The 12,617-nt window shown below is 36.9% G+C and overlaps 1 protein-coding gene across 1 annotated transcript in view; it reads right to left on the bottom strand.

Moving 5' to 3' along the window:
• The window catches only part of MCM6 (minichromosome maintenance complex component 6), a 34,942-nt gene that overhangs the window by 20,672 nt on the left and 1,653 nt on the right, over window positions 1-12,617 (bottom strand). Inside the window, exons 2-8 of the mRNA XM_061439094.1 lie at window positions 9,175-9,321; window positions 7,706-7,816; window positions 6,414-6,663; window positions 4,721-4,886; window positions 4,299-4,444; window positions 3,339-3,489; window positions 629-770 (exon numbers count right to left, since the gene is read on the bottom strand). Coding sequence (XP_061295078.1) covers window positions 629-770; window positions 3,339-3,489; window positions 4,299-4,444; window positions 4,721-4,886; window positions 6,414-6,663; window positions 7,706-7,816; window positions 9,175-9,321 — 1,113 coding nt within the window. The remainder of the gene's footprint in view (window positions 1-628; window positions 771-3,338; window positions 3,490-4,298; window positions 4,445-4,720; window positions 4,887-6,413; window positions 6,664-7,705; window positions 7,817-9,174; window positions 9,322-12,617) is intronic.

Genomic DNA, 12,617 nt, shown 5'->3' with positions numbered 1-12,617 from the left:
TTAAAAGTTTGAAAGTAAGCAAGTACTTATACCTTTTAAAAATAAGCAGAAACTGCTAAATTCATATTGGTAAGTTCAGCACAAAATGCCTCATTTTTATCACACTGTTTTTGGAAACTGTGTCCTGTATAAGAACTGTGAAGACATTTGTATTCTTAATCTCAGCAATCCTATGCCTAGGAATTTACCCAAAGGAAATTAATAAAATAAAAACTTATACACATTATGATGTTCACTGTATTTGATCATTAAAATAAGTTACTCTGTTAAGTTGTCTAATATCAGGGTAGGGGAATTATCTTTTAAGCTATAATATGCCAACAAAAAACAATTGTGAAAATAGAGAAACATTGAAAAGAATTTAAAGTATTAATTAAAATTAAAAATATGCATGCTGTGACTTATAACCATGGAAATATATATATATATTCATACATTCAAAGAGTTTTATACAAAGATTAAAAGAATTCTATGTGGGATTGTAATTACAATTTTTACGTATTCCAAAATCTGTAAAATGTTGTTACATTCTCCTCAACAAATTAAGGTGGACTTTAACCCAAGAGAGTTTTTGAAAGCCTGCAACTATGCGTATTGTTTTCTTTGTTGTACTATCGCAGGCACTTACTTGAGAAACTGGCTCTTTGCTGTACTTGGGTCACCAACAATGCAAACATTTATATCCCCTCGAAGAGAGGTCCCTTCCCCTGTTGTCTTTGGGACACCACCAAAGAGCATCAGCAAGACACCCCGTTTTACTTCATCATTACCTGAAATAAAAACCCAAGGTATTTTTCAACATGAGTTTAAACAATTTCACAGGACACTACAAAGGCATGTTTACCAACCAAAAGTGCAGAGGTAGCTGAAGCAAAGTTAAGACCAAAGTAAAAATATCTTTCTGGTTTCTCATTTTGATCTTGGTTCTCGTCCTATGAATGTAAAGTCACCTATCACTGTACTAATACCTTCACCTGAAGCAGATGCTGATGCTCACCATTCTAAGAGTTTTTCCTTGTATATAAGTCCTGCTTCCTACATAAAGTCTTTCCCTATGTCACAGTCCTCAAATATCTCTCCCCATAAATAAACTATGTCCACTACAGCCTACCATATTTGCTAGTTCTTTCCAACTGCAGGTTATACGGTTCTATCAAGAGTTTCAGGAAATGATCCATGACTTACCTCTTTTGTATCAGGAATAGTGACCCTATAAATACAAGCTAATTAAACTGATATAGATTAGGCAAGATGCTGAATGTGGTCTACAGCTGCTTCTAAAAACTGTTTTTAAATACAAGAAGGAAATGAACAATTAAAAAAAAAAAAAAAAAAGACAACACCAAATTTTAGAAATGTGGTATTGGAAGAAACATTCTTCTGTCTTAATTATTATGACTTTCTGTGAATGCCATCAATGAAATGCTGGCACATGTACAGAAAGGACTTCTTAGAAGCAGAAAATTTAAAATCCATTCCAAAAACAAAATTTCTCTGACTTATAACCTGTATGAAACAAATGAGTTGGAGGTGTGGTAGTTTAAAATAGCCCACAAATTATTTGATAATCCTCATTTCTAGATGGAGCTTAATTCTCCTCTCCTAAAGTGTGACTGGGCTTAGTAACTTGGTTCCCACAAATAGCATATGGTGGAAGAGAAAGTGTATAACTTCTAGCACTAGGTCTTGAGAAGCATTTTGCTTCCTCCTTGCTCTGCTCTTCTGGACTGCATGCTCTGAAGGAAGCCAGCTGTTGTGCTATGAGGACACTGAAACAGTCCAGTGAAGAAATTCATATGGTAAGGAATTGAGGCTTCCAGCTAACAACAAGCACTGACAGATAAGAGTGAGTGGATCCTTGTAAGTGGATCCTCCAGCTCAAGTCAAGCCTTCAGATGACTACAGCCCTAGGTGACATCTTGGCTGCAAAATCTACAAAGACTGACCAAGACCACACAGCTAAGTTTCCCTCAAATTCCTGACCTACAGACTGTATGAAATAATGCTTGTTGTTTTAAACCATTAAATTTGGGATAATTTGTTACGTAGCAATAGATTAATTTATGGTGGGGGAATGGAACAGTATAAAAATTTGATACCTACTCATTCTAAGGGAGGATACTCTAAAACCCACAAAGGATTATTAATATTAAGGATTTCAGTTCAATTACACTGACCAAATATTTAAGCAGAAAAAAAGGCTCATTTTCAATGATTAAAAATACATACCTAAGACAAATAACCATAATCTTATGAACTCTTGCCATTACTTCAACTGAATATGCTGCTGCTGCTGCTGCGGCTAAGTCGCTTCAGTCGTGTCCGACTCTGTGCGACCCCAGAGATGGCAGCCCACCAAGCTCCCCCGTCCCTGGGATTCTCCCAGCAAGAACACTGGAGTGGGTTGCCATTTCCTTCTCCAATGCAGGCAAGTGAAAAGTGAAAGTGAAGTCGCTCAGTCATATCTGACTCTTAGCGACCCCATGGACTGCAGCCTACCAGGCTCCTCTGTCCATGGGATTTTCCAGGCAAGAGTACTGGAGTGGGTTGCCATTGCCTTCTCCGTCAACTGAATATAGAGGGATGGAAAAAAAACAAAAATAAAGCATGAGATCTGAAAAGTTAGTCCTATCCTTCAATGGACAAGGGATTTAATGACAGTGAACAGCTAGTAACCAAGAGCTAAGAAAGTGTGAAAGCAGAAACCACAAAGTATAGGCACAGTTGTTGTTCAGTCGCTAAGCCGTATCTAACTCTGTGACCCCATGAACTGCAGCATGCCAGGCTTAGGCACAGTACATATAACCAAAAAAAATACGAAATCTCTTCCCATTGTGAAAACTAACAAGAAAAAAGAGATCAGGATGTTAATCTGGCATTAAGAATATATTTAAGTGCAGTTCTGTCCTAAAGCCAGAAAAAGACTAAATGATTTCTTCTTTTTTCAAAAGAAAACTGGCAAAATACACACAACATAAAATTAACCACTGCAACCATTTTTAAGGGGTTCAGAAGGGGTTTAAGTACATTCACTATCTTTTACAACCATCACCCATTCACTTCTAGGACTTTTCATAACCCCAAACACAAATTCTATTCATTAAACAATTCCCTATTTCTCTCCTCAGCAGGTAACCTTTTTCTACTTTCTCTCTCTATGAATTTACCTATTTTAAGTATCATGTAATATCTGTCCTTTTATAAATGACTTTTAAGAACTCCATCTAAACCCACTAAAAACCTTTTAACATCTGATTTGTGTATTTTAAGAAGTCACATGTTGCTGTTTTACAAACATTACTTTGACTTCAAGCTTATTTCACACATAGACTTCTTACCATGTATAGTAGGGAACAGGCTTGTACAAAGATTGTGGTACAGATTTTTATCTTGACTCATTTCAAACACTTTCTCCCACTCCTTCACAGTCATTTGGTTCTTAATGCTCTCAGCTGTCTGTTCCTCATCTCGGAGCTCTTTTCCTCCAAACTGAGGGGGAGGAGAAAGGAAAAAAATAGTAGATTTTTGAAATATACAAATAGTCAAAATAATGTGAAAGAGAAGAAACATCAGCACAAACAAAATACATCCTGGGAGGTCAAAATCTGTTGCCTGTAAAGGTTTTTTTTTTAAAAAAAAAACCTTCTAACCAGAAAGGCCTAAGTTAGCCAAAATACCAAAGAGCTTGTCATCTGTCCAGTGATTTATAAATAACAAAAAAAGCTACCACCATTGTTTTGCATTGCTATCTAAATGAATCCAGATGCTCAAGAGATGAGCCATAATAAAATGGTAATCGTTGTTATGAAGATGAGAATGAATAGAATTATTATGTGCACTCATTTCCCAACACTGGACTATTTTCCAAACTTTTTCTCATTGCTTTCCCACCCTGCAAACAAAATTAAGTTCTCAACCACTATAATACCAGGGGGTCAATCACTCTCAGAAAGAGTAATTTATAAGCTATTTCCCAGATTACGAAATTTTTCTATTTGTACTTTCTCAAGGAGTGTGACAGAGGAAATGTAACAATTAAAAAACAAACAAGACCACCCCCACCTCCAGAAAAACCACCATTAATAATAATAGCACCAATACGCTTAAAGCACTGAACTTTAACACACAAAAATAAGTAAGACTTTTCCTTAAGGTCAGGAAAACAAGGCATGAAAAAATCTGGTTTTAGAACTCAAGAGCAAATCTCAACCCAAGCCCTTGTCTTTAACACTGAATTTACAGCAGCCTCAGGTAATGTCTTTCTTAAGCTTTGCCATTCTACTAAGACACTCACTCACCCTTGGGTTGGTTGGTGCAACACAGCAGGCAAGAAAGACCAGCCTGTATGAAAGGTCTCTAACACCAAGGGCCCGGAGACCTCGAACACCTTCTGTCTCATATCCATCAACACCACTGACTCGGGAATCAGTTTCTGCACGTGCTCCTGAAACATTGAATGACAGGTTGTTTCATAGCTAAATACTGAAGGTACTGATAATCAAAACTTCTCAAATAAATAAAACCAAAAAATCTAAAATTTCATTTAGGCTTTGAAATTTTCAGAACAGTACCTTCTATAGCAAAATCAGTTAGTCTTTGTTATCATTACAATTCCTTGCTCACTCTGATTGGTAGCCAAAAATAAGACAAGCAAGAGGCAAGAAGCTAGATGTTCTGCAATAACTGAGAATTTGTTAAACTTGAGCCACAGATTACTGACCTGGTGTGCTAAGCTTAGACACGTCAGGCACAACAATCAGCGTCCCTGTAAAGTCACATTTGTCACCAGCTTGAGCTGACTCCACAGCTTCAGCCCTCAAGATTACTTCTAAACTGCGGGGGATACTCCCTCGAGGAAGCTCAGCTTGAGTCTCTTGAATACGAACCTATGACAGAGACAAATAAATGGCCAAGGATGAGAAGAGATCTCTTTCAAGTGCCATGTGATCTAAATTAAATGCACAAACATTGATATATCCTAAATTATCTTACCAGTTGGCAGACTTTTGACATGTGCCAACATTCATCTTAAAAAACTCTTTTCAATTTAGTAAGAGATTACGTCTACTTGAAAACTGCAACTTCACTTTTACCCTCATTAAACAACACATATTTTGTTCTCTTTGTTGAAATTTACTTTAATTATGTGTTTTGGGTCCCATCCTCCTCTAAATTGTCAGCATAATTTTATGAAAATTTTCACATCTATTATACCCTCCACCTCAATGCAACTGTTAACATTACTTAAGATACACATATTTTTACTGTATTATTTGAAAGAAGTTGCAAAAATCAAGATATTTTACCCCTAAATATTAAAGCACTCATTTCCTAAGAATAAAGACAATCTCCTATGTAACCACAATGCCATCAATCACATCAAGGGTTTAAGTATTTAATTCCATGTCTTCTATTATCCAGTCTACTTTCGTATTTTCTGAATTGTTAAGAATGTCCTTTATTACAGCTGTTTCCCCATCCCGCCAACCTAAATTCATATTTTGGTATTTGGTTTTTATATCAAGTTATCAGATACAAAGCATCTCTTACCCAAAATTGTGGGTAGAGTACAGGCTTCTTACTAACCAAGTATCAAAATAATACAAGAAAACTAAGTAAAGACTAAAAGTTGAATTTAATATTATTTATTTTAGTCTGGTTCTCATTTTCCTAGTGCTTGAGCTGCTGCAACTTTTCTTTCCTCCTTGCATATTCCAGAGTTACTCAGTCCTAAAAAGACCTAGCCCCTTCATTCTTAACTGCTACCATCTATCTCTTGCCCAGGTAACTACAACTGCCTGTTAGTCTCTTTGTTAAATACTACCACTGTTGTCCCATTAATCTTCCTGAAACGAAGAAAAATACACATCTTCTGAAAACGTATTCCTCTTGCTTTTCAAAACAGGTCCAAACTTCTCAATTTGAGGATCCAAGCATTTCCATGCCACGCATCAAATCATCTCTCAGACGATCTCCAATTTGGCTCCTCTACTTTAATCATGATAATCCCCATAGCTGTTAACAAGCATGTCCATTTTCACCTGTACTTTTACTTATGCCTTCCTCCTTCTTAACCACCACCTCCCAATCTTATACCAAGTCTCTACTTCTTCAGTTTCCATAACTCTAACTTACAGTGATAACTAATAATAAGTTAGTGTTTATTCTTTGACAAATATGTTTTATTTGTCTGAAGGAGCTTCCAATCCAAGTTATTAAAAGTTAAAACACATTTATATACTGATAATTGAAATTTGCATGACAAATTTTTAGCTTAAACTTGTAGTCAGTTTTTATGTAAGTCACAGATCTTTAGGCAATTACAACATTGCCTAAGTTAAGCTTATAATAATAATTACAAGTGCCTAGAAGTGAATTATTAGCATAGGCTGAATCTGATCTAAACAGAATACCTTTTGAAAATCAACAAATCTTGATTTATTCGTATCCAGCAGGAATCTCCGTCTGTTGGCACAAACTGGATTTCGACAGATGTTTGGCTGTGTGTATTTGAACTGCTGTTCCACATCCTTGATCACTGTCTGACAGTCCAGGCACAGGAAAGTTCCGCTCACAAGCTCTGGGTGAACCGGGTGAGTCCGTACCACCTGCCCACTGATCCGAGTAAGCAAACCAATTCTGGATGAGGTGAGCTCTCGAATTCTGTTTAAAGAAAGATACTGCATTAGTAAATGTTCATTTCCAAACTAAAAATTTTCACTTTTAACGAGAGGATATTCAAAGATAATTTATGCTTAAAACAATAAGAGACAAGGTATTCTTTAGACTCTCCTGAAAGAGTGATTTAGTCAACATGCCCATTCCTGAAGTATAATGTACATGCATCCACAACCAAATACATAAATGGAAAAAAAAAAAAAAAAAAAAACCCACCTAAGTAAAGGACATGAAAGAACTGCAATTACAATTATAAAACAGGGGCTTCCCAGATGGCGCAGTGGTAAAGACTGTATGCAATCAATGCAGGAGATGTGTGTTTGATCCCTGGACTGGGAAGATCCTTTGGAGGAGGAAATGGCAAACCGCTCCAGTATTTTTGCTGGGAAAAAGCTCACGGACAGAGGAGCCTCGTGGGCCATAGTCCATGGCATCACAAAGAGTTGGACACGACTGTGTGACTGAGCACACACACAGAAATATTTTCTGCTGAACTACATTTCTAAATAAGTATTTTCATAGTACAGTTGTCATGGGGGAAAACTTGTTTGTTTGAACTTGAAGGTTTAGAAAACACTTTATTTCAGAAACTCATTTTATATTAAACAACTTGGTAACTTTATAGGTAATTTTAATAAAGTTTTCAAAATAGCACTTTAATTTCCTCCAATAAATTTATTCTTTAAATAATTGCTAAAGAGGAAAACAGTTTAAAAGTTATGCTATTTAAGCTCTTGACAATTCATTAATTTTTGTGACTGCTCTCAATGTTCATATTTTCTCTCTAAACTAAGCTTTCATCTAAACATCCTTTAAAAGGTGTGCTAAAGTATTATAATCCCTAGAAATGACTTCACCTAACTTACTTCCCTTTCATTTCCCTGGAAATATAAATTTTCCACAATTAAATGTTCTGGATAACTGGGTGTAACTCTTTACAGATGTAAGACTACAACCTTCTGAGCTTTCTGACAAGTGATAGCTATACTATTTAATGAATTCTTTTTCCTTTCAAAGAGTTTCTTACTTGTGTCTGGTAGGTAGGTCTTGAAATGCAACATAAAAATCCTTGGCAAGAGGGATCTCTTTACGGTCTTTGACAAAGGTTTTCAAGGCTCGACATAGGTAAGGGTAAACTCTGAAAAGCAAACAAAAAGAAAACCAACTTACAACTTTAAGAGGCTTACTAAGCCCTCTTTTCCCTTTCATGCTTCCCAATAGCTGAAACTAAGGAATTTCACCTGATTACAACCAAGCTTTAGAATCTAACTATGCAGGATCCTTCTATCATCTGGTCTAGGAACCTCTTCAATCCTCTTCCATTACACCACAAATACATCTAAGACAACACAAACACCAAATATAAAGTGCTACTCCTTGATATCTATTATTTTTTAATAATCATTTAGCATGCACACCACAGACCACTCCTCTGTCCAAGATTACTCTTCCTGAACCTGGGCAGTATAATACCTCTTAATAGCAAAGCAGCCTCCCATTTGGTGTCAAGGCCTAGTATATTCTTCCAGGTTTAATTCTTGATTGACAGGAAATGGATAAGGGTAGGGAAGGAATCTGTGTACTGATGTGAGAGCAAGTTGGCAGAAATGTTTCACCTGGCTGGTTAGGTGGGTGTGTGCATGTCCCCTTGATTTAAGTTTTAAACAGCTGCAGTAGCTTGGTTTAAGCAGTAGGATCTGTAAGTCCTCTGAAAATCAGCTACTCTAAGGAGACAGAACTGTGCGGCAGTCTGTGCATGCGCTATGGACATAGGTGTTTCTACCATCAGCCCAATTTTCTACCTCCCTCTCACTTGTCAGGACAACTTTTCCTACTACATACTTTCACAATAAACTCTGCTGCTTATCCTTCTAGCCATTCTTGATAGTCAGATATGACTAGAAACACTGAGACAAATCCATCTCCCAGTCCACCAGGTGAAAAAAGAAGACTGTGACTCCTTATTCCTGAGTCTTCATTTCTCCTTCATAACTGTCCACAGTGTTTATTTTAACCTGATTTTATTTATACAGATTGTCACATTTATTTAATCCAAATGCAGACAGAATTTCGTGTAGAAAGGTTTCCTGCTTTACATAGCAATCAAAAGCAAATTAAAAGCCTAATGTCTAACTCCTGCCCCCAAATATCATTCAGCTTTTAAAATGTTTCAAGGGATTTTATTTAATATGGGACGGGGAATGGATTAAATGAATGACAGAGCAATAGCACCGAATGCCTGACACAAAGTAAGCAATTCTCTTAACACTTGGAAAAACTATCAATAGAAAGCAGAGATTTTCAATATCTGCATGTGAAAAATACTCAACCCTACAAAGGCCTAAATTAGTTCAGAGCAGCACTAAAATAACCACTGGTTGTAAAAAAGGGCTTTGTGACACCTGCCCTCCCTTTATCCTCACAAATTAACACTTCCATTCCAACAAGAGCTGGCTTCCCAGGTTCCATGTCTACTTAAAGATTAATATACCATACCTATAGAACTCCTCTTGAATGGTGGTAGAAAGTTGCTGGTTAAATTGCTCCAGGTCCACAAAACTCACAACCAATGTGTTTCTCTCAGGACGAATTAACTCCTCAGCTAACTGCAAGTACTTAATTTCTCCATCGCTGTTCTGGAACCTGCAGATACATACAAATCAGATTAAACTGAAATTAGGCAGTAAAAAGAAGAATCTGAATGCCTGATAATTCGGTATACTGGTTAAATATCATCAGCTTTAGGGCTAGAGAGGCCCATTTTAGTAGTTGTATACCTTAAGGCTAGTTACCTGTCTTCTCTAAACCTATCCCTCTTCTTTTTGAATATAATAATGAAAAAGATTAGAACATCATCCTGTAAGGTTAACTGTGAAGATTAAATGAGAGAATGCCTATGAAATCTTTGTACAAAGTTGGGAACATAGAAAAACTATGTCTTCAGATTTAAATCTGAATCTCCCCCCGCCAGTATTTACTGATTTAGCTGCATCGAGTCTTAGTTGTGGCATGTGGGATCTTCACTGTGTTGTTGGGGACCTTCATTGCAGCGCAAACTCTCTAGTTGTGGTGTGCCAGCTGGCTCAGCAGTTGAGGCTCGCAGGCTTAGTTCCATGGTATGTGGGATCTTAGTTCCCTAACTAGGGATCACACCCACATCCCTTGCATTGCAAGGTGGATTCTTAACCAATGGACCACCAGGGAAGTCCCAAATCTGAATTTCTTGATCTAACATTTCCTAATCTTAATTGTACATAACAACAATAAAAGAACAGTTAGCATTTGTTGATTAGAAAATATTAAATAAAAAAAACTCAGGCTAAAATCAAAAGATTTAATTTCTAAAGGGAAAACTGACATTAATTGTTGATTTAAGAACAAGAAAATCAATAAATACACGGAAACGAGGTGCTTTAGGGCTCAAGACTTTCAGGGAAATGAAAATGTACATACACACAAAGTAAAGCTGGGGTGTTTTTTCCTAACAAGTATCATACAAACATATTTACTTTTTATTCTTTTAATATAACCATGCAGATAGTTTTGAGGAAAACTAAATTCCTCCTTCAAATTCAGCATGTTCTGTTTAATACATTATGAACATCTCTCTGGAAAGCACTATGCCAGAGGTACCATAAGTTGGAAATAACAGCATTGCTCTTCTCCTAGGGTTGACACTCTCATAGGAGACATTTAGAGGGATAAGACATCTAAATGTCTAAGACAAATGAATAAACAAAATGTTTATTCTATCTTTTTTTTAAATTTTATTTTTTAATTGAAGGATAATTGCTTTACAGAATTTTGTTGGTTTCTGCTAAACATCTACTTGAAATCAGCCATAGGTATACATGTGTCTCCTCCCTCTTATCTCCCTATCCATCCTGCCCCTCTAGGTTGTTACAAAGCCCCAGTATGAGGTCCCTGAGTCATACAGCAAATTCCCATTGGCTATCTATTTTACACATGGTAATGTAAGTTTCCATGTTACTCTCTGTATGTTTACTCAATCTTAAAACAGGATATTCTGCAATGTCCTAATGTGGATGAATCTTGAGGACATGGTGCTATGTGAAATAAACCAATTCAGTTCAGTCCAGTCGCTCAGTCGTGTCTGACTCTTTGTGACCCCATGGACTGCAGCATGCCAGGCATCCCTGTCCATCACCAACTCCCGGAGTTTACTCAAACTCATGTCCATTGAGTTGTTGAGGCCATCCAACCATCTCATCCTCTGTCGGGTCCCCTTCTCCTCCTGCCTTCAATCTTTCCCAGCATCAGGGTCCTTACAAATGAGACAGTTGTTCGCAACAGTTGGCCAAAGTACTAGAATTTCAGCTTCAGCATCAGTCCTTCCAATGGATATCCAATTACACAAAGACAAATACTATATGATTCTACTTATATGAGGTATCTAAAAGAATCAAATTTGGGAATTTTCTGGCAGTTCAGTGGTTGGGACTCTGTGCTTTCACTGCTGTGGGCCCGGGGTTCAATTCCTGATCAAGAAATTAACATCACACAAGTCATGGGGTGAAGCCAAAAAAAAAGGTCAAATTCATAGAATCAAAGAGTGGAATGTTGGTTGGAGGAAAAGGAAAATGTGGAAGTATTATAGGCATAGTTTCAGTCAATAAAAAGAAATGCATCTGAGTCGATACTAATGAGATGGATGAACCTACAGCCTATTAAACAAAGAGCAATCAGAAAAACAAATTGTTTATTAACTCATATATAGAGAATCTAGAAAGATGGTACTGATCAATCTATTGGCAGGGCAGCAATGGAGACATAAAGACAACAACTTGTGGACACAGTGTGGGAAGGAGAGGGAGGGACAAACTGAAAGAGTTAACACTGAAATATATATATATATAAATATATCTATTACCATATGTAAAACAGGTAACAGTGGGAATTTACTGTATGATGCAGGGAGCTCAAACCTGGTGCTCTGTGACAACCTTGAGGGGTGGGATGGGGTGCGAGGTGAGAGGGAGGTTCAAGAGAAAGGGGACATATGTGTACTTATGGCTGATTCATGTTGATGTATAGCAGAAACTAACACAATATTAAAAATAAAACATAAATAAAAGTTATTAAAGTTAAAAAAAGCTTCAGTGGCGCAAGATGGATAAGTTCTAACAGAATCTACTGAACAACAATACAGGGTACAGTTAAAATTTTGTTAAGAGGGTAGATCTTAAAGAAAAAAAAAAAAAGAAGGTGAAAGAAATGTGACAGGTGAATATAAACTAATTTTGCCTAACAGGAACACCTAGAAAGGCTTTATGCATATAACAGGTGGCAGTGGAATTTGGCCTGGAAAGACTTTTAAAATCTGAAAAGAAAAATGAGTGATAGATAGACTGGCTACAGATGTTTCCAAGTATGTGACAGTCAGGAAAGGTATGGGAGGACTGTGGATGATGACAGAATGGCTGTGGAAGATGAAACTAGAAAGGGCAGCTGTGAAGAATTTGGACTTTATTTCATAAGAAATGACAAATCAAAGTTGGTATTTTGAGAGGGAGATAACATTTTTTTCTCAACAAATACAAGGATTATTTGTCTTGTTCATCATCATTGTGCCCAGCAGTTAGCTGCAAGGCAAACTGCAAGGAAGTGAAGGTAACTATATTATTTGTTAACATCAAACATAGTTGAGGACCTTTGTAAAGTGGTATGGTGGCTAGGTGGGATTTAGCATAGGATTCACATTCAGATGAAATAGCTGGCAGTAGATACACTACCAGAGGTAATGGAAAATGGCAGCCTGGGAACATAGGGGAAGAAAGGATTGCAGCTGCCTGAAAGGTTCATAGGGTTTAACAAACAGGTATGAATCTTTAGCTAGGCTTCGAAGGATGAATAGTTATCAGGCAGAGAAAAACATTATGAAAAGTAGGGAAATATAAACTATGGTATTAAGTATATCA

The sequence above is a fragment of the Bos javanicus genome, chromosome 2, assembly GCF_032452875.1.
Source record: "Bos javanicus breed banteng chromosome 2, ARS-OSU_banteng_1.0, whole genome shotgun sequence".
NCBI lineage: Eukaryota > Metazoa > Chordata > Mammalia > Artiodactyla > Bovidae > Bos > Bos javanicus.
The sequence above is the reverse complement of the archived record's forward strand: the minus strand, read 5'-3'. Positions and strand labels throughout refer to the sequence as shown.